The sequence below is a fragment of the Nannobrachium achirus genome (assembly GCF_963921795.1).
Source record: "Nannobrachium achirus genome assembly, chromosome: 10".
Lineage (NCBI taxonomy): Eukaryota > Metazoa > Chordata > Actinopteri > Myctophiformes > Myctophidae > Nannobrachium > Nannobrachium achirus.
Genome location: NC_137819.1, coordinates 19,031,804 through 19,059,354, shown reverse-complemented (window position 1 = coordinate 19,059,354; position 27,551 = coordinate 19,031,804). Strand labels below are relative to the sequence as shown.

The 27,551-nt window shown below is 42.7% G+C and overlaps 2 protein-coding genes across 2 annotated transcripts in view; one reads left to right on the top strand and one right to left on the bottom strand.

Annotated features, from left to right (window-relative positions):
* LOC308293415 (aminopeptidase Ey-like) overlaps window positions 1–24,134 on the bottom strand; it is a 52,937-nt gene extending 28,803 nt beyond the window's left edge. Inside the window, exons 1-5 of the mRNA XM_080735925.1 lie at window positions 23,524–24,134; window positions 12,453–12,595; window positions 10,570–10,709; window positions 10,028–10,154; window positions 693–847 (exon numbers count right to left, since the gene is read on the bottom strand). Of these exons, the coding sequence (XP_080592051.1) occupies window positions 693–847; window positions 10,028–10,154; window positions 10,570–10,709; window positions 12,453–12,595; window positions 23,524–24,116 (1,158 nt within the window). The 5' untranslated portion in view covers window positions 24,117–24,134. The remainder of the gene's footprint in view (window positions 1–692; window positions 848–10,027; window positions 10,155–10,569; window positions 10,710–12,452; window positions 12,596–23,523) is intronic.
* Window positions 15,515–19,089, top strand: LOC308293424 (uncharacterized protein). The gene is made up of 4 exons (XM_080735941.1): window positions 15,515–15,593; window positions 16,942–17,032; window positions 17,342–17,525; window positions 18,144–19,089. Exons 2-4 carry the CDS (start codon window positions 16,971–16,973, stop codon window positions 18,309–18,311), a joined length of 414 nt encoding a protein of 137 aa, XP_080592067.1. The 5' UTR covers window positions 15,515–15,593; window positions 16,942–16,970; the 3' UTR covers window positions 18,312–19,089.
* Window positions 24,135–27,551: the final 3,417 nt, after the last annotated feature.

Sequence of the window (27,551 nt, the reverse complement as noted above, 5' to 3'; positions counted from 1 at the left end):
GACCCATTGTTGCCATGTCTGCTTATTATAAGAAACCTTCTGTAAAGTTGCTTGTAAATAGTTACTTTCAAGGTTGCCTTTTGGGGCTTGTTTATAAGTGTAGTTGCTTCTTTTGGCTTGTATTTTTCTTCTTTTTTTAATATATACATAAACAATATACAGCGTGCACCCCACAGGCGTGTTTCTAATGTATATCGTCACTGTCGGGCAGAAACCTTGTATCTCCAAGTTTCAAATGTGTATGTTTTTTTCATAAAGTAAAGCCCTGCTTCATCATACAAGACTGTCGACTAGTGAAACCAGCAGATCTACAAGCACACAACGTGTAGTCTAGCTTGGAGCTTGTTTCTAAAGTGTAGTTGCTTATTTGGGTCTTGTTTGTAAAGTAACTTTGCCTATTTGGGCTTGCTTCCAAATGTTTTTAATATGGTCTTTTCTCAAATATTGTCATGTCATGAAACCCCATCTGAAAATGTGCCAGGGAACAAGATGTATTAATTTATTTTTAAACATCAATGCGTCGCAGTCGCAGTGCGACGCGTAGGCCTAGTGATCCGCTATTTTCAGAGAGCAACATCTGAGCGCAACCCATCTTAAAAAAGACTTGTCTTGAAAAAATTACCAATAGATTTCACCTTAGTTTTAGTCATCATCATAACTTAGTTTTTGTGCAAATGAACACAGTACTGTACCATGTGGGCCAGCTCATGGGAGGTGATTTCAACCACCTGTTCCTTGTCTCCGTTAGTGGACACGTTGGGGTTGTAGAGGATTAAAGACTCTGAGTAGGTGATCAGACCCCAGTTCTCCATCCCTCCAACACCGAAGTCAGGCAGGGAGATCTGGTCTGAAACATGGAGGAAAACATGTATAAAGAGCTCTGGCCACCACCACAGTATGGCCTTTTAACCTGTCATTACTCCAAAATGGTCTCATTTTGAAGGAAAACAGAAATCATTATCACTCTGTGCTACTGACATTGAGTAATGCAAGTTTGAACATACTGGAATAGAAGATTTTTAATTCTCATCTAAATGCTCATAGCCTTAAAATGTTAGCCTATATATCTTGCCTATGTAAGTGACACGCTTTTATGTACATCGGAGGCGACTAATCAGAGAGTTCTACCTTCGGGGTCAGAAACAGCGCGGGTCACATGGTTCATGGTCACTTTACCTATCATAGTTGTGCATTAACGACTTGTGATTTTTGCAAGTCGACTCAACTCGATTATTTTGGGGGGTCCCCAGATGATTAATTTAATGTGCAACATTTGTTTTCTCACTCAACTGTAAACAAACCAACATAACGTTTTTAGTATATAGAGGGTATCTTCACATTTCTAAAGTGCCAATTTAAGGACTTTTTAATACCTCTAAAATGACAAATTAAACATTGTCTAAATTGTCAAATATATAGGCAGAAATTGTGAAAATAGCCGATCATGCTCATCAGGTTGGGGGTCCGTAGTTAAAATATTATTATTCTGGGGGTTGCAGCCTCAAAAAGTTGAGAACCAGTGTAATATTAGATAAAATACAAAGGTTTTTTCTTTTTTTTTACTTCGACTTTCGACTTTCTCTGGTGGGAGTCGACTTGTGACTTTTTCGTTAATGCCCTACCTCATAGACTTCAATGTATTCTGTAAACTTCCGGTTCACGGTTTGTCACTATATACGCCAATAGATGTGACTGTGCGTAGAAGACCTGGCCCCATGAAGTGAACGGGAGTGATGCGACTCTATGAATACATGGCTCTGGTGTACACGTGTTTCTTTAAGAAAATATGGTCTGTGGGCCCATGAATATTAACAGGTTAAAAGCACTATTCAGGACTTTTCTGCTATAATTCAGGCTTTTGCAAATCCCGCCCCATTCTGCCCTGTTACTATGGTGGGACATTTGACCCTGGGCAGATTGTTTTTATAGTGGCAGTGAATGGGATTTTTTTTATTTTTTCATAGCCTCATTACAGCTATATAAAGTACCAAAGGAAAAACATCTAGGTGATATTAATAAAAAGGGAAGACAAAGGTACAGTAGTTACATTGCAAAACAGGGGGTTTCCCCGAAAATACATGTTTTAATTTGTTTAATCCCAGTGGGACAGAATCATCCATTGCAGATTCTTTTATAGTGGAAGTGGATGGGATTTTTTTTTATTTTTTCATAGCCTCATTACAGCTATATAAAGTACCAAAAAAAACACATACGTGAAATTAATAAAAAGGGAAGAAAAATGTACAGTAATTACATAGCAAAACAGTAGTTCATTGCATCTTGGGTAGGAAGAGGAGAGACAGATTATAGTTCTCCTCACATAATAGGCTGGCTTTTCGTAATTCTGCCCATTTAAAATACTAGAAGCTGGGCGGCCCAGCGTCTAGTCGGCGACCTGGCCAACTCGGAACAATGTAAATAGGGAATGAATGCCCCGCCCTTTAATGCAAACCCCATTATACCTGTTTTCATAGGACCCGTTTTGACCATCTGTCTGCCTGTGTCCATTTATGCCCATATATGGAGATATCTGTATCTGTCTGTCTGTCTGTCGGCGTCCATTTTATGTCCATATATGGAGATCACTGCAGTTATAGTTCTGGGTCCATTTTATGCCCATATATGGAGATATCTGTCTATCTGCGTCCATTTTATGCCCATATATGGAGTATCTGTCTGTGCCTCCAACTGTGTTGCAGACACAGTGCCGGTTCCCCCTTTAATGCAAACCTCATTATACCTGTTGTCATAGGACCCGTTTTGAACATCTGTTTGCCTGTGTCCATTTATGCCCATATATGGAGATATCTGTATCTGTCTGTCTGTCTGTCGGCGTCCATTTTATGTCCATATATGGAGATCACTGCAGTTATAGTTCTGGGTCCATTTTATGCCCAGATATGGAGATATCTGGCTATCTGCGTCCATTTTATGCCCATATATGGAGTACCTGTCTGTGCCTCCAACTGTGTTGCAGACACAGTGCCGGTTCCCCCTTTAATGCAAACCTCATTATACTTGTTGTCATAGGACCCGTTTTGAACATCTGTTTGCCTGTGTCCATTTATGCCCATATATGGAGATATCTGTATCTGTCTGTCTGCGTCCATTTTATGCCCATATATGGAGATCTTTGACCATCTGTTTGCCTCTGTCCATTTATGTCCATATATGGAGATATCTGTATCTGTCTGTCTGCAATCCATTTTATGCCCATATATGGGGGCATTCATTTTATGCCCATATATGGAGAACGCGCGTGCCCGTGGGACGAACGGTTCTCGAGATACGCGGATTACATACATACATACACACTCACAGAGATTTTTTGTTGACTCATGTGGTGTACGTGATGTCAGAGCCTTTTATGAAGTGATGTCACAATGAGTCAGAGCTTTCGCCGATTTCCTCCGGAACAGCCTGATGTCAACAATCAACCCCGCATAAGGAGATTCCGAACGTTTCGCGCCGGTTCGGGAAAACCGCGCGTCGGGTCGGGTCGAGACCCGGCACTGCACTCCGTGCCGCGGCGGGGAACGCGCGTGCCGAATCTGAAGCCGGTGGGACGAACGGTTCTCGAGATACGCGGATTACATACACGCAGAGATTTGTCGCATTTCGAAGTGATGTCAGAATGCCCATATGCCCATATATGGAGATATCTGTATCTGTGTCCCCTTTATGCCCATATACGGAGATTGCGTCCATTTTATGTCACAATGAGTCAGCGCTTGCGCCGATACATCCATTTATGCCCATATATGGAGATGTGCGGCCGAGCATCTAGTCGGCGCCCTAGCCAACTCGGGAACAATGTAAATATGCCCATATATGGAGATCTCTGTAGGACCCGTTATGCCCATATATGGAGATGCGCGGCCGAGCGTCTAGTCGGCGCCCTAGCCAACTCGGGAACAATGTAAATATGCCCATATATGGAGATCTCTGTAGGACCCGTTTTGACCATCTGTTTGCCTGTTTGTCTTTGAGTCAGCAGAAGTGATGTCAGAATGCCCATATGCCCATATATGGAGATCACTGTATCTGTGTCCCCTTTATGCCCATATACGGAGATTGCGTCCATTGTATGTCACAATGAGTCAGCGCTTGCGCCGATACGTCCATTTATGCCCATATATGGAGATGGGCGGCCGAGCGTCTAGTCGGCGCCCTGGCCAACTCGGGAACAATGTAAATATGCCCGTGTTGTCATAGGAGTGTGGGGTCATGTGGTGTACGTGATGTCAGAGCCTTTTATGAAGTGATGTCACAATGACATGATTTCCTCCGGAACAGCCTGATGTCAACAATCAGCTCCGCATAAAGAGATTCCGAACGTTTTGCGCCGTTTCGGAAAAAAAGTGCGTCGGGTCGGGTTGAGGCCCGGCACTGCACTCCGCGCCACGGCGGAGAACGTGCGTGCCGAATCTGAAGCCGGTGGGACGAACGGTTCTCGAGATACGCGGGTTACATACACGCAGAGATACATACACGCAGAGATTTGGAGATGCGCGGCCGAGCATCTAGTCGGCGCCCTAGCCAACTCGGGAACAATGTAAATATGCCCATATATGGAGATCTCTGTAGGACCCGTTTTGACCATCTGTTTGCCTGTTTGTCTTTGAGTCAGCAGAAGTGATGTCAGAATGCCCATATGCCCATATATGGAGATCACTGTATCTGTGTCCCCTTTATGCCCATATACGGAGATTGCGTCCATTGTATGTCACAATGAGTCAGCGCTTGCGCCGATACGTCCATTTATGCCCATATATGGAGATGGGCGGCCGAGCGTCTAGTCGGCGCCCTGGCCAACTCGGGAACAATGTAAATATGCCCGTGTTGTCATAGGAGTGTGGGGTCATGTGGTGTACGTGATGTCCTTTTATGAAGTGATGTCACAATGACATGATTTCCTCCGGAACAGCCTGATGTCAACAATCAGCTCCGCATAAGGAGATTCCGAACGTTTTGCGCCGTTTCGGAAAAAACGCGCGTCGGGTCGGGTCGAGGCCGGGCACTGCACTCCGCGCCGCGGCGGAGAACGTGCGTGCCGAATCTGAAGCCGGTGGGACGAACGGTTCTCGAGATACGCGGATTACATACACGCAGACAGACAGACAGACACGCAGAGACTTCTCGCATTTATAGATAGATATATGTACCCAATCGTAACTCTTAGACCATTGATAAGGTCCATGTGTGCGTATGACGTTTTGTAGGCCGATTTGGAGTTATCGGCCTACAAAACCAGCGCCATTGCTGAGGGGGACCAGTCCAAAAAAAAAAAGAAAAAAAAGAAGAAAAAAAAAATACAATTAAAAAAAAGTGTCCCCATTATGCAAGTAAACAACATTCGATTGTGGTTTAATAAATAGGCTTAGGCCTAAAGAGATTATATTTTAATCGGCAATGCAACACAGGTCCCGTCTTACTCACAATACAAAGTGGAGCTCACTCGACCATTTCTCTCTCTCTCTTTCTCTCTCTCTCTTTCTAGCCTACAACTATTACAAACAAACGGAAAATGACTTACCTCTAAAAATAGCCTAAAAGCATTCCTTTCTCCCTGTCATGTCAGCAACACTCGCAATTTCCCAGAATTGCATCTTTCTAGTTTTGTGTTATTATTACAATGAGTAATTATTGTTGCCACTTTTAGAGATGCTTAGCCTAAAAGCATTCCTTTCTCCCTGTCATGTCAGCAACACTCGCAATTTCCCAGAATTGCATCTTTCTAGTTTTGTGTTATTATTACAACTAGAAGCTGGGCCGCCCTTCGGGCGGCCCAGCGTCTAGTCGGCGACCTGGCCAACTCGGGAACGATGTAAATAGAGAATGAATGCCCCGCCCTTTAATGCAAACCCCATTATACCTGTTGTCATAGGACCCGTTTTGACCATCTGTTTGCCTGTGTCCATTTATGCCCATATATTAGCGGGGCAGATAAATGCATTTTTGCACTAAAATACTTCAGAAGTGGAAAGAAACCTAAAACTTTTCACAAGTACTCCTTAGGGGTTGTTCCTATGATAAAACACATTAGACACTGAAAAATCAAAATGGCTGCCATGTTTCCAAGATGGCTGCCTCTGAACAGTACGCCAGCCAGTTAATGTCCGATTTTCATAATATTAGAGTTGTTTTGTAGGTTTTAAAACATCCTGAGTTCATTTATTACACTTTTAAAGCAGCCAGAATAACCTTTCTGACTTTTGGTTGGGGTCTTTCCTCACCTGGGACCCCCCAAACAGACCCCTGAGCCTATCTCAGTAATCGCATTGCTCCTGCTCCAGAGCAATGTTAAATTAGATCATAACTGAAGCATTAAAGTTGTTGTAACTGGGCTCTGAAAGCAAAAATGAGTAGTAGCAAATACCCAGGGGTCTTCCACAGGGGGTCCGGGACCCCTAGGGGGTCCTCAGAGTTACTACAGGGGGCCTGCCGAATCTTGATGGGGAAGTTCTTTTCTTTTTTTTTAACTGTTTTTATTAGTATTCTCAGTATTATTTATTACATTTTTGTGTTAGACAGACAGGTTCACAGGTGTTACTGCAGGGATTGCAATAATTAAGGTATTGCAACTTCTCACTTTGGGCGCGCAGTCTAACATGTCCATTTATTGCGCTGCACTCACACTGACAACACAACACACACACACACCTCTTTGTTATCGTCACCCCAAAACCCGCACCCTATCCTCTTAAAGAGCTCACGGTCAATTGTACCCAAAGAAATTCACTACTATACATGTCCTCCCTTGGCTCCCTAATAGTGTTGACAGTTTCCACTATAGCATTTGAAGGGAGGAGAGTGCAAGGCAGGTTATTGTTTGAGCAGCTGCACCGTCCCTTGTAACCTGCTTTGCAGCCACATTTGATGAGCTCAAGTACTGCCTTTGCAGCAGGGAAGGCAAGAAACCTGACTGGACATACCCTCCACTCTCTGAATTCCATCTATTTTTTTTTTCAATTGATGGAAGCTCAGGGCAATTTGTCAGGTATGACAAAGTAGGCATCATAATAGGATACCTTCATCAAGGGACATGATTTTGAGGAAGTGCAAACACATGAAGAGGCTGATACCCCGATTCCTTATCAAGTCCTTGCCTCCGGTACAAAAAAAGGACATTTATATATTCAAGTGAGTTCAAGTTATTGGATGTTACAAATGTCAAGGGTTCCTTTGCGTACATAGTTTTTCAGGTGCTGACTGGGGATGAACATTTGTTGGAATCACCAAAAAGACATGGGTCAATGCCTACTTGATGATGATGATGATGACCAAGCCATTAACCGCTTCAAGGACCTTGGCAAGGTCATTGGCCATTCCTCCTGAGCTTATAAATGGTGAGCTTCCATCAACATTGCAGTCGGAACATTTTGCAGTTCAAAAGATCCAACAACCCTGGGATTACTCAGATGGGAACTATTTCTGTCAAAGAACTTGGAGGGTGAGATGCTACCTCCAACTCGTGCTGCACTGCTACCACATTACCTCCGTGCCAACTCTGTCACAATGCAGGATAAATCATACCTGACCATACCATACCCTGTGCTTCCACCAATCGAAGAAAATAGATGGAATTCAGAGAGTGGAGGGTATATTCCAGTCAGGTTTCTTGCTCTCCCTGCTCAAAAGGCAGTACTTGAGCTCATCAAATGTGTCTGCAAAGCAGGTTGTAAGGGACGGTGCAGCTGCTTAAATAACCTGCCTTTCACTCTATGCTATGGTGGAGACTGTGTCAACACTATTAGGTTGGACATTGAAGATGATGATGATGAAGACGAATATATCCTGCAAGTCTGAAATTACTGTATTGTAGTTAATCTCTTTGGGCGTAATTGACCATGGGCTCTAATAAGGTGAGGGTTTTGGGGTGACAATAACAAAGAGGTGTGTGTGTGTGTGTGTGTGTGTGTGTGTGTGTGTGTGTGTGTGTGTGTGTGTGTGTGTGTGTGTGTGTGTGTGTGCGCGTGTGTGTGTGTGTGTGTGTGTGTGTGTGTGTGTGTGTGTGTGTGTGTGTGTGTGTGAGTGTGTGTGTGTGTGTGTGTGGTCAGTGTGAGTGCAGTGCAATAAATGGAAATGTTGTTCTGCGCCCAAAGTGAAAAGTTGCAATACCTTCATTATTGCAATCCCTGCAGTAACAGCTGTCAACCATAACTGTTTAACACAAAAAAACATTATAAATAATACTGAGAATACTAATAAACCATCAAAGTACAATACATAAAACTAGGATACATAAAAACATTCGAAGTTTCAAAAAAAATAGATTTGGCAGGCCCCCTCACCCCCTGTAGTAGCTCTGAGGATCCCCCCAGGGGTCCCGGACCCCCCGTGGAAGACCTCTGTTATTTGCTACTAGTCATTTTTTATTTCAGAGCATATTTCAGATCTAATTTAACATTGTTCTGGAGCAGGAGCAGAGCGATTACTGAAATAGGCTCAGGGGTCTGTCTGGGGGGTCCCAGGTGAGAAAAGACCCCAACCAAAAGTCAGAAAGGTTATTCTGGCTGCTTTAAAAGTGTAATAAATGAACTCAGGATGTTTTAAAACCTACAAAACAACTTTAATATTATGAAAATTCGATATTAACTGGCTGGCGTCCTGTAAAACATATCCGAAAAGGCGGCCATCTTTAAAACTGGCAGCCATTTTGAAAATTAAGTGTCTAATGTGATTTTTCTAAAGAATGACCCAAGAGGTACACTCTGTAAAATTTTGGTGCTTCTTTCCAGAACTGAAGTATCGTTCTCCTAACTGCGCCGCTATATGGAGATATCTGTATCTGTCTGTCTGTCGGCGTCCATTTTATGTCCATATATGGAGATCACTGCAGATATAGTTCTGGGTCCATTTTATGCCCATATGCCCATATATGGAGATATCTGTCTATTTGCGTCCATTTTATGCCTGCCCCACCCTTTAATGCAAACCCCAATATACCTGTTGTCATAGGACCCGTTTTGACCATCTGTTAGCCTTTGTCCCCACCCTTTAATGCAAACCCCAATATACCTGTTGTCATAGGACCCGTTTTGACCATCTGTTTGCCATTGTCCCCTTATGCCCATAGATGGAGATCTCTGCACACACAGTACCGGTTGCGGAAAACTCTGATGTCAGACATCAGTTCCGCATACGGGCATTCATTTTATGCCCATATATGGAGAACGTGGGAAGAATGGTTTAGAGATACTCGGATTACATACATACATACACATTCACAGAGATTTTTTGTTGACTCATGTGGCGTACGTGATGTCAGAGCCTTTTATGAAGTGATGTCACAATGAGTCAGCGCTTCCTCCGGAACAGCCTGATGTCAACAATCAGCTCCGCATAAGGAGATTCCGAACGTTTCGCGCCGGTTTCGGAAAACCGCGAGTCGGGTCGGGTCGAGGCCCGGCACTGCACTCCGCGCGGCGGCGGGGAACGCGCGTGCCGAATCTGAAGCCGGTGGGACGAACGGTTCTCGAGATACGCGGATTACAAACAAACAAACAGACAGAGATTTGTCGCATTTATAGATAGATATATGTACCCAATCGTAACTCTTAGACCATTGATAAGGTCCATGTGAACTAGTTTGTTGAAACTTATTCATTATGATGAGCGAGATCGCTATCACCGCCCGCGGCCGTACTGGACGAATGCCGTGTCGCGCAGAGCGGGCAGTTTTTGAAAGCCTGAAGCAACATTCTCCACTGCACAAACTCCACCCCCGATAGCAAAAAGTGAATGTTTTTTTCTGGTTGGCCAGTCAGGGAGTCTCAGGGACCAATCAGAAGGCTGACAAACGGTGAATTGTATTGGATTTTATATTGTGTGTGTGCAGCATTTTGTGAGATTTCTTCTGAACAGCAATAAAGAAAGTTAAGTTTATTGTTAGGATACTATGCGACCACTTTGCGTCTTTTGAAGCATACCGTAGCCCATGTTCCGAAGGTCTTTAGTTTCAACGGTTTCAAAGTTAGTAATTAGATTCAGTTAGTACTTAAAGAACGAGAGTTCTTAGGCCTACCTGATTTTTTCAGGGGAAAAGTGGAATTGTAGTAGCCTTCAAAGAAAGACAGTATGGGGCCTGTCTTTTCCAGAGCGTAGTCTCCTTGTCCCTCTAGTATGTACTTTCTCCGAGCCCACATCCTAATCTGAACACACAGCCATGAAGCTGTATTTCACCAAACAGATCTTTCAAATACATTATATAATGTAAATATTTATGTAATTATTGTAGCAACATAAACGTAAAGAATAATCACAAAATAAAATAAAATAAATAATAAAATAATAATAATAAAAATAAATCATGTTTGAACTGTAATAGTTGAGGCAAGTTTAACTTGGTTCCATAGATAATATTGTGAAAACAGGATATCTATGAGCTTGTAGTGTACAGTAGATCTTGCCACTTTCTAATAATTGCTGAGGTTGAGAACCACTGAACTAGCTGGTAGAACAGAACACTTAGAACCGGTTAACCAGCTGGTTTAATAGAGAACTATTAGCAGGAACAGAGCTGAGAAACACTACCTACTACTAACCTACTACTACGAGTAGGTTTACCTGAACAGCGTCTCCTGGTGGAGAGCTGATGAATCCAAAGTCACAAACAACGAAGGCCAGCAGGTAGGTGGACATGACCTCTGTGGGCTCAAAGCTGGTCTGAAGCAAACTCTGACCCTGCATAGTAATGTTGACCGTCACTGTATGGACAATTGGACATACAAACACAATGTTAGAGGAATAGTAGAGACAGTAGTAAACTCTGACCCATAGGCTCTGACCCCCCATATAGTAACTGATATCATCATATTTGAACTAACTGTCCAGTCGCATCCTTGCCTGTGTAACATGGTTAATAATGCGTCCACTTGCCCATGCATTAGAAGTATATAGTGTTCCACCTTAAGAGTGTACTGCCACCTTAAGACAATGGGCGTGACTGCCTTTAGACAATGACGTTGTCTCGTTCACTTCCTTTTCTCTCCCTGATATGAGTGGTAGGTTGTGTTTATTGTGCTCTGGAGATAATTTAGTTTATTTTATTATTTTTGTATGAATATATGAATACATATGTACACAGAGATATTATGACATTTACTGATGCTTTAGACAGTATTCTAATTTCACTGTATCTGCTCTATTTCCAGCAATTATTTGTTACTGTATACTGAAGAGCAGACCAGTGATTGCCTCGTTTTCTGTTTATCAGGTACATATTGTATTTATGTGTTCACTTGCTATTCTCTCCCTGATATGAGAGCGCAATTATTTGTTACTGTATACTGTATGAAGAGCAGACCAGTGATTGCCTCGCTTTCTGTTTATCAGAATAAATTCACTGGCTGAGCTGAGAATCCTGGTCTGTGGTCCATTCTACAAAACACAACGTACGATCACGTCTGTTACACCTGATAGCGTTGTCTAATCGTTGTGTTCTATTGCCTCCCCACTGCCCACTCTGGGAGTGTTATCCATGTTCTAGTTCTGCCTTGACAGAACACTGACGTTTTTAACCGTCGAACATCCTGCATGTTTCCGCATGGTTAAAATAGCTCATCTACAAGCCGACAACGTCTCGCTATTTTCGGCATGCAACACGCGTCAAAAGACGAAGTATAAGTCAGACTTTACTTGGGAGACGTAACGAGGAGGCGATGCACACACAGTGCTTCAACTGTGAATGCGAAGACAAACGAGCCGACGAGTGCCGTTCGCGGACGTCAGAATGAAACGCTTTCGACAATAACGTTCATCAAGAGGAAATAAAGAATGTTCAGTTCATGTTCAAAATGAGTTCATGAATGATCGTTCAATGACCTCTGCTCTGGGGCACTGATAGCCTAGTGGTTGAGGAGCATACCTCATAAGCATAAGACTTTGAGCAGCAGTAGGTGCCTGATATTAACGCATCATTTTCACTGAGGATTCAAATGCATACGTACTGATGTCCATAGAGTTGGCTGCTACAGTTTAAAACTTACTGACCTCCATGGCGTTGGCTAATGCTACAGTTTAAAACGTACTGACGTCCATGGTGTTGGCTAATGCTACAGTTTAAAATGTACTGACGTCCATGGTGTTGGCTAATGCTACAGTTTAAAACTTACTAATGTCCATGGCATTGGCTAATGCTACAGTTTAAAACGTACTGACGTCCATGGTGTTGGCTAATGCTACAGTTTAAAACTTACTAATGTCCATGGCATTGGCTAATGCTACAGTTTAAAACTTACTAATGTCCATGGCATTGGCTAATGCTACAGTTTAAAACATACTGACGTACATGGTGTTGGCTAATGCTACAGTTTAAAACTTACTGACGTCCATGGTGTTGGCTAATGCTACAGTTTAAAACGTACTGATGTCCATGGCATTGGCTAATGCTACAGTTTAAAACTTAGTGACGTCCATGGCGTTTGCTAATGCTACAGTTTAAAACTTACTGATGTCCATGGCGTTGGCTAGCGCTACAGTGCCGTGGGGGTGGATCAGAGTCATGTGGAAGACAGCTTTCATAGCGGGCTCATCAAAGCAGGGTAAGGCTTTCCTGGCACCTGTGGGCGCCATGTGAGTGGCGGCCAATAGTCTGCAAGGAAGAAGGATGTATTTAGTATACACAACGCGATCATGTGTTAACTCATTCTCTGCCAGAGACGAGATTTCTCATAAATGTTGTCCTACTGTAGGTCCAATGCTAAAGACGGCATTCTCGTCAGATTGGTTTGCGCTGCCTGTGAATGATCGCTAGGGTTGGGTATCGTCAGTGATACTTTTAATGGTATCGATTCACTGAACCGATACTATCGAGTATCGGTTAACGTAAAAACGAACGATACCTTGTTTCGATACTTTTGAATGCACCCCTTGCCGGTCGTCTGTAACAGTTGGGCTACTGAAAGTTTAATGACTGCTTTAGTAGGCTACACTCGTTACTGTGAAAATTGCAGAGAATAGCCTATAATGTTTATTATTATAATAATGATCCAACGTCTATAAAATAGCCCATAGAAAAAGGGAAATAATAATTATAATAATAATAATAAATAAAAAGTATCGAAAATGGTATCGAAAAAGGTATCGTATCGATTCCCAGGTATCGAAAAAAGTATCGTATCGATTAAAAGGTGAACGATACCCATCCCTAATGATCGCAGGACTACAATCCCAGAATACAGACGGAAATGACGTCATCGGGTAAAAAAGATATCCCGTCCACTGTAATGTGGTGGGTTTTTGGTCAAAACAAGACGGTCCCTAACTTTAAAACAGATGATCATGGATATAATTATATTTTGCCAGTGGAAAGAAGAGAGATGAGTCTTTCCATCGTCACCTCCTTTGTTTAAAATTGCCCCTGGAAAGATAATTCTGTGGATTAGTCAAAACGCTTGAAATTGCTGGTAAAGTTAAAGCTATTTCATTTATTCATTTATTTTGTTGTTACCCATTCAGATTTTATCCAAAATCACGCAAATTGGTACACAGTATCGCGATAGTCATGACATATCTGTCCCATATTTTATATTCCATCCTAATTGGCTAACATTGCCATTGGCTTCCACTTTGTAGGATTGGTCTGTTTTGAACAAAATGCCTGAAATCATGAACGAGGGTTGCGATTTCCTTGACATTTTGCACGCACATTCCCACTGAGGGCTGATACACGCTGCAAGATATTTTCCCTGATTATGCTGTCGCCAACCATTTTTGGCGCTTGCTGACAAAACCGATAAGTAGTGATATGCTTATGGGTTCTGCGCTATGCTGGGGGGCCCACTGGGGAAACTTGATGACAGGGGAGATTCTGAAAATAGACTGCATGGCTAGTCATTTGGGATCAATATACCGGTAAGTAGGAAAAGGCTAGATGTTATTTTAGTCCGGACTTGTCCTAACACAGGGGTCTTCAACGTTTTCAGGCCAAGGACCCCTTAGTTGAGAGAGAGAGATGAAGCAGGGCCAGGGACCCCCACAACCTTTTCATAGATTCCATATAGTTTCATTGTTTGACAGCACGATCATCAGATAACCACTTGAATCGTCAACACTTAATAAACTTGACCTTTCACTCTGTACTTAGTCTGCTCTTTTTCTCCCCTACACCGAACAATATGCCAAAAATAGCCGAACTACAAGCTCACAACGCCTCGCAGTGTGAGGAGCTTGTAGATCTGCTATTTTTGGCTAAAGTTCTCAGAATATGGACACTGGGGTTCAAGTGGTTAATATAGAAAAGAAGAAACAAAGTTTTTATCACACAAAGATTTGGAGGACCGCTTGTAGTAACTCTGAGGACCCCCTAGGGGTCCCGGACCCCCTGTTGAAGACCCCTGCCACAGAATTGCACTTATCTAGTTACAAGTATAGCGTTATTTTCAATCTGTCCTAAACGGAAATGGATATTCTCTCAAGTTTTCCTTGTGACATGCTGAAAGATTTAAAATTTTAAGTAGCGTATACATAAAAGCAAGGTTCTATAAAGCAGTGGTTGACCCCCAGAGGGGTCCCCAAATTATTTTGGGGGGTCCCCAGATGTTTAGCTAAATGTTAACATTGTTTTCTCACTCAGACCAACATACAGTATAAATGTATACACGGTATCTGCACATTTATAATGTGACAATTTAGCGACTTTAAAGACCGTTTTAGTACCTCTGGTCAAACATTAGTAAAATTGTCAAATATTAGAGGTAGAAATTGTGAAAATAGCCCATCTACATGCTCACAATGCCTCGCAACACGAGGTATAGATCCAGTCAAACTAAATGCAATGCCAACTCCTTCAATTCCAAGTGCTTGTGCAGTGTGGGGGTCCCCTGTTAGAATATGATTATTTTGGGGGTCGCGGGCCGCGGCCTGAAAAGGTTGAGAACCACTGCTATAAAGTAACAATGTAATTCAGCAGTGGTGGAAGTAGAACTCACTTGTTTCAGTACTGCAATATAGAAATACTTTGTTAAAAGTAAAAGTGTGGAATTCAAAATGTGTTCGAATAAAAGTATGAAAGTGTTGGCATCCAAATGTCGCAGATCTACAAGCTCACAACGCGTCGCATCGCAACTTTGTTGTGAGCTTGTAGATCGTCTATTGTATGTATGTTATATGTATGTATGTTATATATATGTATGTATGTATGTATGTATGTATGTATGTACACTGAAAGAAATGATCCTGATGTCCAGTAGATGTAACATAATTAAATCTTTTAAAAGTTACAATAACAAATCAAGTTTGTTCGTTTACATAAATATGTCCCGTATTATGTGAAATATCACTTGTTGAAAATACAAGAAAAAGTGCATTTATTCCTCAAATAGCTTTATTTACTTAAAACCAACCAATCTTGTTCAGTACACAAATTCAACTAATACAATCACGTAATATTTACAGCCAAACTCAACAATCAAAACGTACTAATTTCTACAGCCAATGAACATCTGTAGAATTTATGTGATCTGCAAAGCAAGAAGTACACGCCCCTTTCAAAAAGTTTGAACTGAGTGAGAAGAAAGAAGAAGCGACAAGAAGCAGGTCGCCGGCGTCGCCACAGAGCCTCGGATAAAGCTGCGTTTTATAACTTCAAGGTAAGAATTAAATTAGCTTTAAGCTTTGCATTTGATTGAGGTTCAGTTCCGCAAGTGTTTTTAGGATTGCTTTTTCTTAAAACAGCGGTGGCATGTTCTAGCTATTTAGAAGAAAAATCAAAGCGAGCCGCCGCGAGCCGCCGCCGCCACCGACACAACCCGCCCGGGGAAGGCCGTCGGTCGGCGGGGGCGGGCGCCACAGGCCGGCGGCGACTCTGGACGCGCGCTGGGCCCTACTCGCGGATCTCCTCAGCTACGGTACTCGCCGCGGGCCCGTCCCCCTCGGGGGGACGGCCGCCCCGGCGGGCTGCCTCGGCTGGCGCCTAGCTGACTTAGAACTGGTGCGGACCAGGGGAATCCGACTGTTTAATTAACAGAGCATCGCGAGTGTCGTCTAAATGCCATTGTTTTGCTGTGGGTGTTATGTAATTGTGACTTATAATGTCACGCAGCGTGGGTGTGTTTTTCGTGTCTTAAAAACGATTTCTTCGTGGAATGTAATGGTCTGTGAGTTTAACCAAAGATTTGGGAAGTGTATGCTATACTGTTGTGTGGAAAAGACTGGACACGCACATGTTTCACCTGTAACAATACTTCCTTGTCTAACACGCGCTTTGCACGTAATGTCAGCATCCCATAATAATCACACAACCACTGTAACACAGTGTGACCCACGTTATTAGAACAATACATTTAAGCAGGGGTAAAAGTGAGCGTCTGTAGTGCTTGTATTGCGACCACTTTCACCCCAGAATTTTAGTTGAGTGTGAAGGACAACGTTCACGTTGGAAAGCCTTGAATATGCTGGTGTCCTTAGGGGGTTGAGGAGTCTGTATGTATTTCTAATTGATTGTATTCTCTATTCTCATCCATTGATAACTAACTATGTAATGTATGATGTCATTTTAAAACATGTGTTTATGTTCATATTTCTGATAATTGTAAAAGCATTTAACTATTGTAAAATAGCAGATATACAAGCTCACAGTGCGGCACCGAGTGCCACGCTGCGAGCTTGTAGATCTGCTATTTTTGAAAAATTGTAAAAAATTGAATTTTGACCCGATTCCATAAGTGTCTTTTGAATCCTTCTAAGGTTTTTTGAAAAACCTATGTTTCTATGTCAGCAATCTGGCCAGCCATCGTCAAAGAAAAGGTCCTTTTCACTTAAATGGAGCTCAGTTAGTCTGTTCTTGAGAGACTACTATGTTAGTGGTGCTCAAACCTTTTCATTTGAAGCCTGCCTAGTTTAGTGCACCCTTTTCTCACCCTTGTGTTCAAGTCTTTGCCCAGAATGGCCAGTCATGAGGTTTAACAAAGTATGTATGATTTTACTCTATTCACCCAGATCGCTGACGCCCACCCTATCGGTCTCCCATGGTCCCTGCAGAGACAGGACACCACCCAAGCCAGTCGCTCTCCGTGGTCACCAGAGACAGGTAGAACAGAAGCCTAGCACACACTAACACAACCGTTTGACTTTAATGTAGGGCTGTCACGAAATTACATCTGTTTGGCTTTTAGGCTTTGAAGTTGCACATAACCAAAGGGACCTTTTAGGGTTCATTTGGTTCCATTTGAAGACTGTCAGAGTTACAGACTTGTATGGAACAATTTAGACCCGCTAAAGGAACCCACAGAGTCCTCAGTGGGAATCCTCTTTGAGAACCACTTACTGTGTTCAAAACTCTTTGCCCAAATGTCATGAGGTTTAACGAAGTATGTATGATTTTACTCTTTTCTCCCAGATCGCTGACACCCACCCTATCAGTCTCCCTGTGGTCCCTGCAGAGACAGGACACCACCCCACCCAGTCGGTCTCCCTGTGGTCCCCAGAGACAGGACACCACCCCACCCAGTCGGTCTCCCTGTGGTCCCGGCAGAGACAGGACACCACCCCACCCAGTCGCTCTCTGTGGTCACCAGAGACAGGTAGAAGCCTAGCATACACCAACACAACCATTAAAGTAACGTAAAGCCAAAGTAAAGGCCTGTCAGTCAGAAATCCAATTTTATACATATATCCAATATATCCCATTTTTACATTATTTTTTTCCCCTTACTTTTGAGGTCTGACTGACCAGCACACGACATCCTGACCATAAACTGGGCGTCATGCGAGCTTGTAGATCTGCTATTTTTCAATAGTTAACGCATTAAATAATTCTAAGCCTAAATGGGTTAAAGGAGTAGTTCACTCCCAAAATGACTTTTTTTCTATTGATTACTGAGCCCATATGGTTAGGCTGAAGTGTCGCATGTAGCTCTTATTGGCTAACCATGATAGATCCAGACACCAGGCACAAGCCAACGCTCGCTCACCTCCCAGGCCTGGCTCTTGTCACTTTTTATTATTTAAAGACATTTGAAATAAGTGAAAATAGTCGCTCTACAATCTCACAACACGTCTCAAGATACATTGGGGCAACTTAACTCAAAACCTCTAAACCTCTACCAAGTTTAAGTGTGCTTTAAATGCCATTACAGTGATAACTGATGACAAGTGCTCCTTTATATTAGCACATTCTCATTGTTGTCTCTATTTCACAGGTATTTGATGACAACGATGCTGTCGAGGTCCAGGAGGCCATCGCTATAATGGTTCTGAAAATCTTGTCAGCCGGGGCACCGATGGTCGAGACAAAGCCTTGGGCGGGTATCGGCATCGAGGGAACAGAGGTCCTCTTCGTCCCTGATGTGGCAAGCCCTGAGGGCTAGCCTCTTCTTTTAATACTTCACTTCAAGTGTCACAAGATTGTGCTTCTTCAATGTCATCTGTAATATTTGACTGATACTTGTGTACAATTACAGCACGGAAGTCAATTGAAGAATGTGCTGTGTGATTTCTAGACCTATGTGATGCAAAGGTTCCTTTAACATTTGTCTCATAATGACAGTCTTTGAAGACACAGCGCACAGTTTCCTTTTTTTTCAAGATGAACTCCAAGATGTTGGAAATAATCCTTCTCGTTGGAAAGAGTAGAACTGCAATATTCAAACTTGAAACAAATGCCTTTGGTAGTTGACTTGTTGAATGTTTCCTTGACAAGTGTGACATGAGGGCACCACAGGTTTTGAAGGAGCAGGGGCAATCACAGTGTAAACAGTGAAGAACTTCACTGTGGCCGTGTCTTAATCTATACTGCTTCATAAGTTCCTTTGCTTCTGGCCCATCAAAAGAACATATAAACTAAAAATGTTACATTGAAGTGAAAATAGATGTTGAAATGTTGGAACTAGCCCTGAGGGCTAGCCTCCATGAAAAAATTAGGCCCTACTGACCTTTAGAACACTTAAATATATTTGGAACCAGCCCTGAGGGCTGGCCTAGTCCTTTAATTTGGGACTTAAATCATACACCTTGGAGTCTTCTTTGCATCCAGCTCCAGAAATATCTTCTGGAAGACCTCGAATGTGAACTTCAACGGCTTCTGGTAACTGAGTTCCAACGAGTACATGAGGCCCATCAGGCATGTGCACACCGTAGTGCCAACATTTCAACATCTATTTTCACTTAAATGTACAATTTTTAGTTGTGTAATATGAAATGTACAATTTTTTGTTGTGTAATATGAAATGAAGCGCTGCACTGTAGCTGTCCTGAAGATTCGATGAGGAATAAATGTTATTAAACCTGACTCATGCTGGTGGTGTTCATAGGACAATATAAGCATTTACAGTATTTTCAGAAATGGCATATAATTACAATTTAAAAAATAAGTTATTCTTTAAAATGGATATTAATATTTATTAAATTAATGAATTGTATTATACTTGTAGATTTTACTGGACAATCCTTGTAGAGTTTATGAATGCAGACTTTACTTAAAATTCCTTGTATATTTTACTGTGACAAACATTGTAGAATTTACTGGATAATTCTAATAGATTTTACTGCCTTACATCTACTGCCGTAGATTTTACGGGAGAAGATAAGTTGACTACTTAAACAAATTAAGTATTTGATACAAGACATTTTCTAGTATAATTTACATAATTCAGTGATGCAATTGGTTGCATGGATTTTTTTTTGTAAATGGGAAGAGAAATCTTTCTCAGTGTATGTATGTTATACATACTGTATGTATGCATGTATGTACAGTATGTATGTATGTATGTATGTATGTATGTATGTATGTATGTATGTATGTATGTATACGTACGTACGTACGTACGTACAGTATGTATGTATATATATATGTATGTATGTATGTATGTATGTATGTATGTATGTATGTTTTATAATATTGTAATTTCTATCTGCAAAGTAACTACAGTTTTCAAATAATGCAGTGTAGTAAAAGTCTACTAGTTATTTGACACCACTGTAATTCAGGGTGCCGTGGATGAAAAAGTGTTTTCCAGGGGTGCCCCGAGTCAAACATGTTTGAGAACCACTGCTCAAGAACCACATAACTTTGCTCTGGATCCATTGAGAGTGGCTCCCCTCCCCTCATCCTGTTTCCGTCTAAAAGAATGTCTAAAACTATTCCCTATGGCTATAAGCATTTGCCAAAATACATAATGCACTGGGCTTTATTCCAGCTTTATCCCACACTCTTTGACTATCCCATCCCTATCCTTACTGACTTTCAGTGGTGGAAAAAGTACTCACATATTTTACACCAGTAAGACGCCCTAAGGGTGAAAAGCGACCTCGCTAAAGGGCGAGATCGAGCAGGACGGAATTCGTACAAGAATTCATTTGCAAGTGTGATTCGAGTTGTGCGGTTCGTTGTATAAGTTGGACAAAATAAGGACACAATATTTTCCCAAATATGGATATGACTGACATCTGACATCATACAGTAGAGATGTCTTATGTTGTAGACCACACAAGACTCACACAATATGTCCATATTATGGGCATTCTAAGCTATGGTCTTAATATTGATAACTTCAGGGATCTCCATATATGGGCATACAAGGGACAGGGACGGAATTCATTTGCAATTGTGTGCCACACTGGTTAGACTGACACAATATGTAAAGTATATATATTGCCATTCCCAGATATGGGCTTGATATTGATGACATAAGGGATCTCCATATATGCACATAAAAGGGATTCTGTTAGTGTGGTTCCCCTAACAGGGCATCATCTGGGAGCGTCCCTATATGGACATTGCCAAATATGGACATTGCCAAATATGGACATTGCCAAATATGGATATACAGTAGAAATACAAAAAAATACAAGAACTAGACACTACAATCAATGACAAAGTCTGTGACTGTGACAGTAGAAGATTGGTGTACAGTAGGAAGAGCGGAGGCTGGTTGTGAGCATGCAGATCCTTTATTTTTTTTATATTTCTGCCTCTAATATTTGACGATTTGGCCAATGTTTAATTTGTAATTTTTATAGAGCTATTAAAACGTCCTTAAATTGTCACTTTAGAAATGTGCAGATACCCTGTTGGCTTGTTTATTGTTTAGTGTGAGAAAACAATGTTGCACATGCCATTAAGTTGGGGGTCCCGACCCACAGGTTGAGAACCCCTGGTGTAGTGCATGGAGGAGTTCCTACATCTCGCGGAGTGAGCGTATAGCAGAGTTTGGCAATGTTCCTGAAGTGAAAGAAGGATGACTTACACAGATGTTTAATGTGTGACTCAAGATAGTTGTGTGTCCATTTTCACACCCAAAACCAGGGACGTGCTGGGCCCCTGATTCAGCCTGGGAAAAAGAGTTGTAGAGGCCCTCATTGCGCACTACAGAGAGAGAGATCTCTCTATAGCGCTGCTGCTACTCAAAGATTTGCCATTTCAGATCATGACAAGTGACAAGCCAGTGGGTCAATATATTTAGTCGTTGTCGGGTGCAACCTTGTATGTCCAAAACCGTTTGTTTTGTATGTATCATTTTAAAAATGATTTAAACTAGTGAAAACAGACGATCTACAAGCACACAACGCCTCGCACCGCGAGGCGTTGTTTGCTTGTAGATCTGATGTTCTACATTGAGGTATTGATACCTTACTTAAATACAATTTTGAATACTTTTTTCACCACCAGATGCGGCTTTGCGCCAGGGAGTCTACAATTTTCTGTACACAGACACATTTATCTGTGGCAAGACTTGTCCTTGTCCGTGGGACATTTTAGATATACATTTTTTAAATATTATCTTGAGAGTGTACTCAATTTACAAATGGACCCGCATTTGTACACTCTCGGAGTTACAGACCTAATGGTCCATTTGGACCACCTTCAAGGCACCCTGATTGTCCCTCAAACCACTTTGACAACCAACCAAAGCACTAGTAGTATACATTTAGGCCTATACTGTAGCTCTGTATTTCCATGGCAAAAATATAGAATTTTGGCAAAAATGTCCGGAACAAGCCGGCATGGCGATGAAGGCTTACTGATGAAGGATTACTGTAGTTTTGCTGTAGTTTTCCATTTTTTTTGGAAGCTCTGTTTTCACCATCAACAATCCTATTTAGACTTTTGGATGAAAATGTTTGAAGTAGCCTACTGTCCATGCTCTCATGGGAAAGTGTTTCACATGCCTTACACCATTGACCCAAGCAGTGGGTCATGACCCACTGTTTTGATTTGCGTTATTACGTTATTTCAAAAGATAAAAAAAAAAAAAAACGTTAGACAAAAGTAAGCTATATAGAAATTGAACTGTGAATAGGGCTGTCATGTCTAATCACAATTATTTAGTCATAATCGCCATAATGTTTTCCATGTTGAAAAATATTCATATATTTTCAAACATTAAAAAAATATTGGAAATCTACAAGCTCGTCTATTTCCACTATCAATGTTCTCTTTAAGTATAAAGTTGTAAAATATTTCAGTAATTTCTTTGTATATTTATGATATCTGCTATGTGCAACTGCAAAGCCTTCAAGCCTAACAGAAATGTAATAGTCAACAACAAAAACAAAATTAAATCACTAATCACAATTATTAGTGACAATTAATCGTCATGTAAAATGTCACAATCGTGACAGCCAGTCAACAGTCTTTGGGTCGTTTCACACTCTAATAAAGAGCCTAACTAATTTCGGTTCGGGAGGGCTCCCCGACCCGAAATTATTTAGGTTCGGGGGGAGTTCATCCATACTTTATTAACGGCTAGTGCCGAAGTCGCATGTAAATATTGGAGGTCTGTGGCATGAAAACGTTTGTGGCCGAGAAATGAGCGTTGCAGGGCGGATATATCTGACTGGCCCTCGCGGCTGCACGCTGGAGGTCCAGTGACTGTCAGTGAGCAGCAGCGCAGCGAGCTCCGTCGAAAACATTCAATCTACAAGCTCACATTGTAGACATGCCGCCTCTCATTCTGCATGAATCACAGTCACAATTCGTTGCGGAGCTTGCAGGTCGGCTAAACCAACACGGAACATTAGCAAAGTTGTGTTTACTTTAAGCTCTTCTTTCCTCTTGAAAACGGTCAGCGACTAGCGAGCTGTGTGTGTGTGTGTGTGTGTGTGTGTGTGTGTGTGTGTGTGTGTGTGTGTGTGTGTGTGTGTGTGTGTGTGTGTGTGTGTGTGTGTGTGTGTGTGTCACGCGCACCTTCACTCTCCAGCCAGAGTGAGTGAGAACCAGCTGACATGTATCCGCTATGCAATGCTCTAATCACGGCCACAAGCATTTGGAAGTCGGCGTGTCTCCCTCCCAAATTACCGCTGTTTCCTTGGCTTCATAGCCGAGGAAATGAACTTGAAGCCGGGCTGAATGATTGAGAAGACACCGCTTAGTACCGAAATTAAGTCGGGAGGTCACAACATTTTGGCAGCACCGTGGAGCCGAGTTTAGTCGGTTGACGCCCCCCCCGAACCGGGGACGACGATCCATATTTGGGTTTGGACAGTGCCGAACCGAAATTAGTTAGGCTCCTTATAACGGTGTGAATCGACCCTTTGACATATGAGGTTTTTGACTGACAGAGACGATACAGTACTACTTACTTCTTAGTTCCATCCTCCGTGTACTCACTCCTATAGAACCCTTCCAGGTCGTAGGCCAGCTCTCCGGTGAACTCCGTGTACAGCCGGTAGGACTTCCCCACCTCCAGCTTGGCAGTCAGCTGGACCACCAGGTACTGAGTGGGGACCTCCAGCCAGGTCCGGCTGATGCCCGGTGCCTCCGCCCCCCCGTCCAGCGCTGCCAGCCGGGCTTGGCACGTCGTCCCGTCCAGCGCCGTGAGGTTGAGCTTGTTGGAGTGGACGAGGACGAGGTCGGTCTCTCTCAGGCAGGTGAAGAGCACCTCGGAGTGGCCGCTGAACACGTACATGCCCCGGTCGTCCGGTGCCAGGCGAGGCCACATGGTCACGTTGTAGGAGAGCGGAGACAGGGCGGTCGGGAGACGGTACAGCTCCCAGGGTTCCTTGGGGCCGGAGGAGGAAGGGGTGGAGGCAGGTGAAGTGCTGGTAGATTCGTTCTTTGACCTCTCCTGAGAGTAGGCCGCGGAGAGCGCGATGATGGTCAACACGGCCGCCGCCGCGGCGACGGCGGCGACCAACGCCGCAACCTTGCTGATGTAGAAGCCTTCACCCTTCATGGTGGACAGAGGGAGATTTCTTTCCCAACCAGAGTAATAACAACACTATACAAAGCTTAGCTTCTCAGGGAAGGGAAGGGAGAGGCGGAGGAATCCGCTGGACAACAGGAGGTCATCCCCCCTGGGTTGTGACGACGAGCAGAGAGTTCCAAAACAGGATGTTGTAAAAGTAAATAAATAATAAGTAGAAGAAAATCAATGTGATAAGAACCCAGTCCTCTGTCTTTCAGTGGGTCAGATTCCTCAGGAGAGCCACGAGCTCCATGGATATGTGGGGTCACTTCCTAGAAAGCTGTATTCAATTTACTTCTATTTATAAAGCAACATACAGTAGTTAACGTGAAGCCTCCATAATTGATAAATGAGAGACAGAGAGGAAAAGCTAGTCCAGTCAGTTCAGGAGGAAGGTGACGTTCTGTTTACTCTGGTCTGTAAACTTTGCAGACCAGAGTAAACAATTCGCTGTTCGTGTTATTATCGTGTTTCCACAGTTAATTTTTTAGCTATAACTGTTACACAATCAAGAACTAAACTTTCCCTTTCCTCTCTACACGCTGCGGACAGCGCGGAGACAAATCAAAAAGCCAAATGCCGCACACACAGGGGACATGCCACTGACGTCAGTAAGCATATAGACAGATTTTTTGTTTACCATCATTGAGACTGCACATGCAGCCTGTTTCATATAATCATTCAGTTCCCAACAGATTCTCAACCTGTTGTTTTGGGGAGTGCTGCTTTGAGTTCATTCAACCTTCTCTCTGTGTAGGCTGATGTTGCCTCCTGAGCGTTAAGCAGACATTGAATAATGATTCAGTTCATGTTCTCTGCTGTTATATGCTCCCTAGTGGAGTAAAGAGGGAGGAAATAATGATCTGAGTGGTTCTTCCTAAACAAAGTGGAAAGACATGCAGAAACAGTTTTGAGCCTTTTATATGGCATAGGCCAGGGGTGGGCAACTTTGATGCTGGAAAGGGCCACTATATTTTCACACACACTCCAGAAGGCCGCAATACATATACAGTCAAAAATAGCAAAGATAGTAGATCTGCTATTTTTGCTATTTTTTGGGTGGTATCCTGAAAGCACATTTTTAATTTAATGTCAAATGCATGTACAGGTTCTTATGTTACTTATTCTTACTTTATGAACTTAATCACAAATGCATTGGACAGAAAAAAATGACTTGGTGTAGGCTACTAGTCATCAAGAAGATACTAATATACAATCGACTGAAGTAATTAAAGTGGGTCATGTTTGCACATTTGGAATTATAACAGTAATCAGTATAACCTGCGGGCCGCATTATGTGAAGGTGGGGGCCGCATGTGGCCCCCAGGCCGCCAGTTAACCATGTATGGCATAGGCCTAATATGTGTGACTTTCTTTATCTGCTACCATTGTCATTTATGCTGGACATGTTTTGCATCCGCCAGAGAAGAGTTTCCACGTTCTATACTAACACCTGTGGCACCTGGGGGAGCACACCTACTTCTCGTGGTATTACTGTATATCTGACTGGTGGAGTAGCGATGGAGCAAAGTATTATGAAATGTCCATACATTTACAAATTCCACCACAGCATGTAGCTTGGTTAATAAACCAGACCGCACAACACCACCCCGTGGTGTGTGATAGAGTCTGGTTTATTAACCAGGCAACCACAGCATGCAGTTCAATTTTTATGGAAATCAGATCTACTCTGTCTTGTCTGTCATCAAACTGCATTCAAATGTATCTCCCCTGACATTGTTGAAATGCACAATGAAAATAAGAAATGTATGGATGACATTCTTTTCCTCAGTAGGTTTTATTTGCAATCCGATATGTATTTTATTATCAGACAATGAGAGCAACCACAAGTTCAAACAACGGTTCAACAAGTGTCTTGCAGTTTTTGGTCTGTGTTTGATTAAGACTATACTTTCAGGGATCATTTCTATAGTTTTGGACTGGAGAAATTAGTTTCTAAAGTGTTTGGTCTCGCTAACCACGATGATGAGATGTGAAGTTTCCTCCTGGGCGTTAAGCAGACATTGAATAATGATTCAGTTCATATGTTCTGTCATTGATGATTGTTATATGCTCCCTCGTGGAGTAAAGAGGGAGGTGATATGATCTGAGTGGTTCTTCCTAAACAAACATTTTAAACAGACAGTTTTAAGCCACCGAATATCCACTGTAAATAATATAATACAGTTATTACTCTTGCATGCCAAGTAAATAATTAAGGAGTAATAAGTAGCCTACTGTAACTAGTGATGAGATCGAGGTGAAACTTGGGATTTTGTGGCAACCACACATTAGTTAATTAAAAACTAGTTAATTAAAAACACAACACAATTTTATTCACAAAACACCAATTAAAAATGTGTACTATCACATCACAACAATTAAGAAAAACATTTAGTGTATAGGTAAGCCATAGAGCGTAGTTCTTCCACACGCCTGAGTGGCCGCTGCCCCCAATCCCAGCAGAGTAGTTCCGGTGCAGTGCATTGAGTGACCCTGTCTTACCCTAATAGGACTGATCGTGGATAGCTACTGGGACGTAAGTCGGGACTTGATCAACCCCGGCTGGGTCACCTGGGCGAGGGTGTATGATGTTGCGAGACCCGAAACACCCGTCGACCCCTGCAGGCTACATCACTGATGATACGTCCCAGTTGCATCCTGATGTTTTTTTTCATTAAGTAGTGATTTGAACCTAAGGTGCACTGGCAGTGCGGCAAATGCCCAATCACCCCGGGTAACCATGTTTGTTGGTATTTTGGCCTTTCAATAAGGCCTTATCTGAGGACCTAAGGATATGCCCTGACTCATGAGGGGGCAGCATATCTAATAGGTAGAATGATGGGTTTGGTTTTTCCTCTTCTAACAGGATGGAACAATTGTTCTAATTCTATCCATCATCACATCAACTGGAAAGAAAGAAAGAAAGAAAGAAAGAAAGAAAGAAAGAAAGAAAGAAAATGTATATATACTAGCTCATACTGTAAGTACAGCGACTCCAGGCTGAAAATCTGTCACAGTATCAAGGGGGGCCCTGAGCCCTGGGGGCCATCGAGCGCTCATCTGCCCGTTCAGCCCGTTCGTGCGGCAGTCAGAGGTCGCCCGAGGTCGCCTGTCCTCACATGCTCCAGCCTCCAATAGCACCCAGCTGCAGGCTAGCAGACCTCGCGGAAGTTGAATATGTGAGCGCCTGAGCGGTGCTGTCTGCAGCTGTGTGCTTCTCTTTACATGAAGCGCTGAGTCTCCTCCTCGTTACGCTGTCTCCCACCCAAGTAAAGCCTGATTATACTTCGTCGTGTGACGTGGGTTGCATGCCGAAATAGCTGATCTGCAAGCTCACAACGCATCGCATCCACGAGACGTGAGCTTGTACCAGATCAGCTATTTTAACCAATGTGGACGGTTACAAACGTCTGCCTTCAC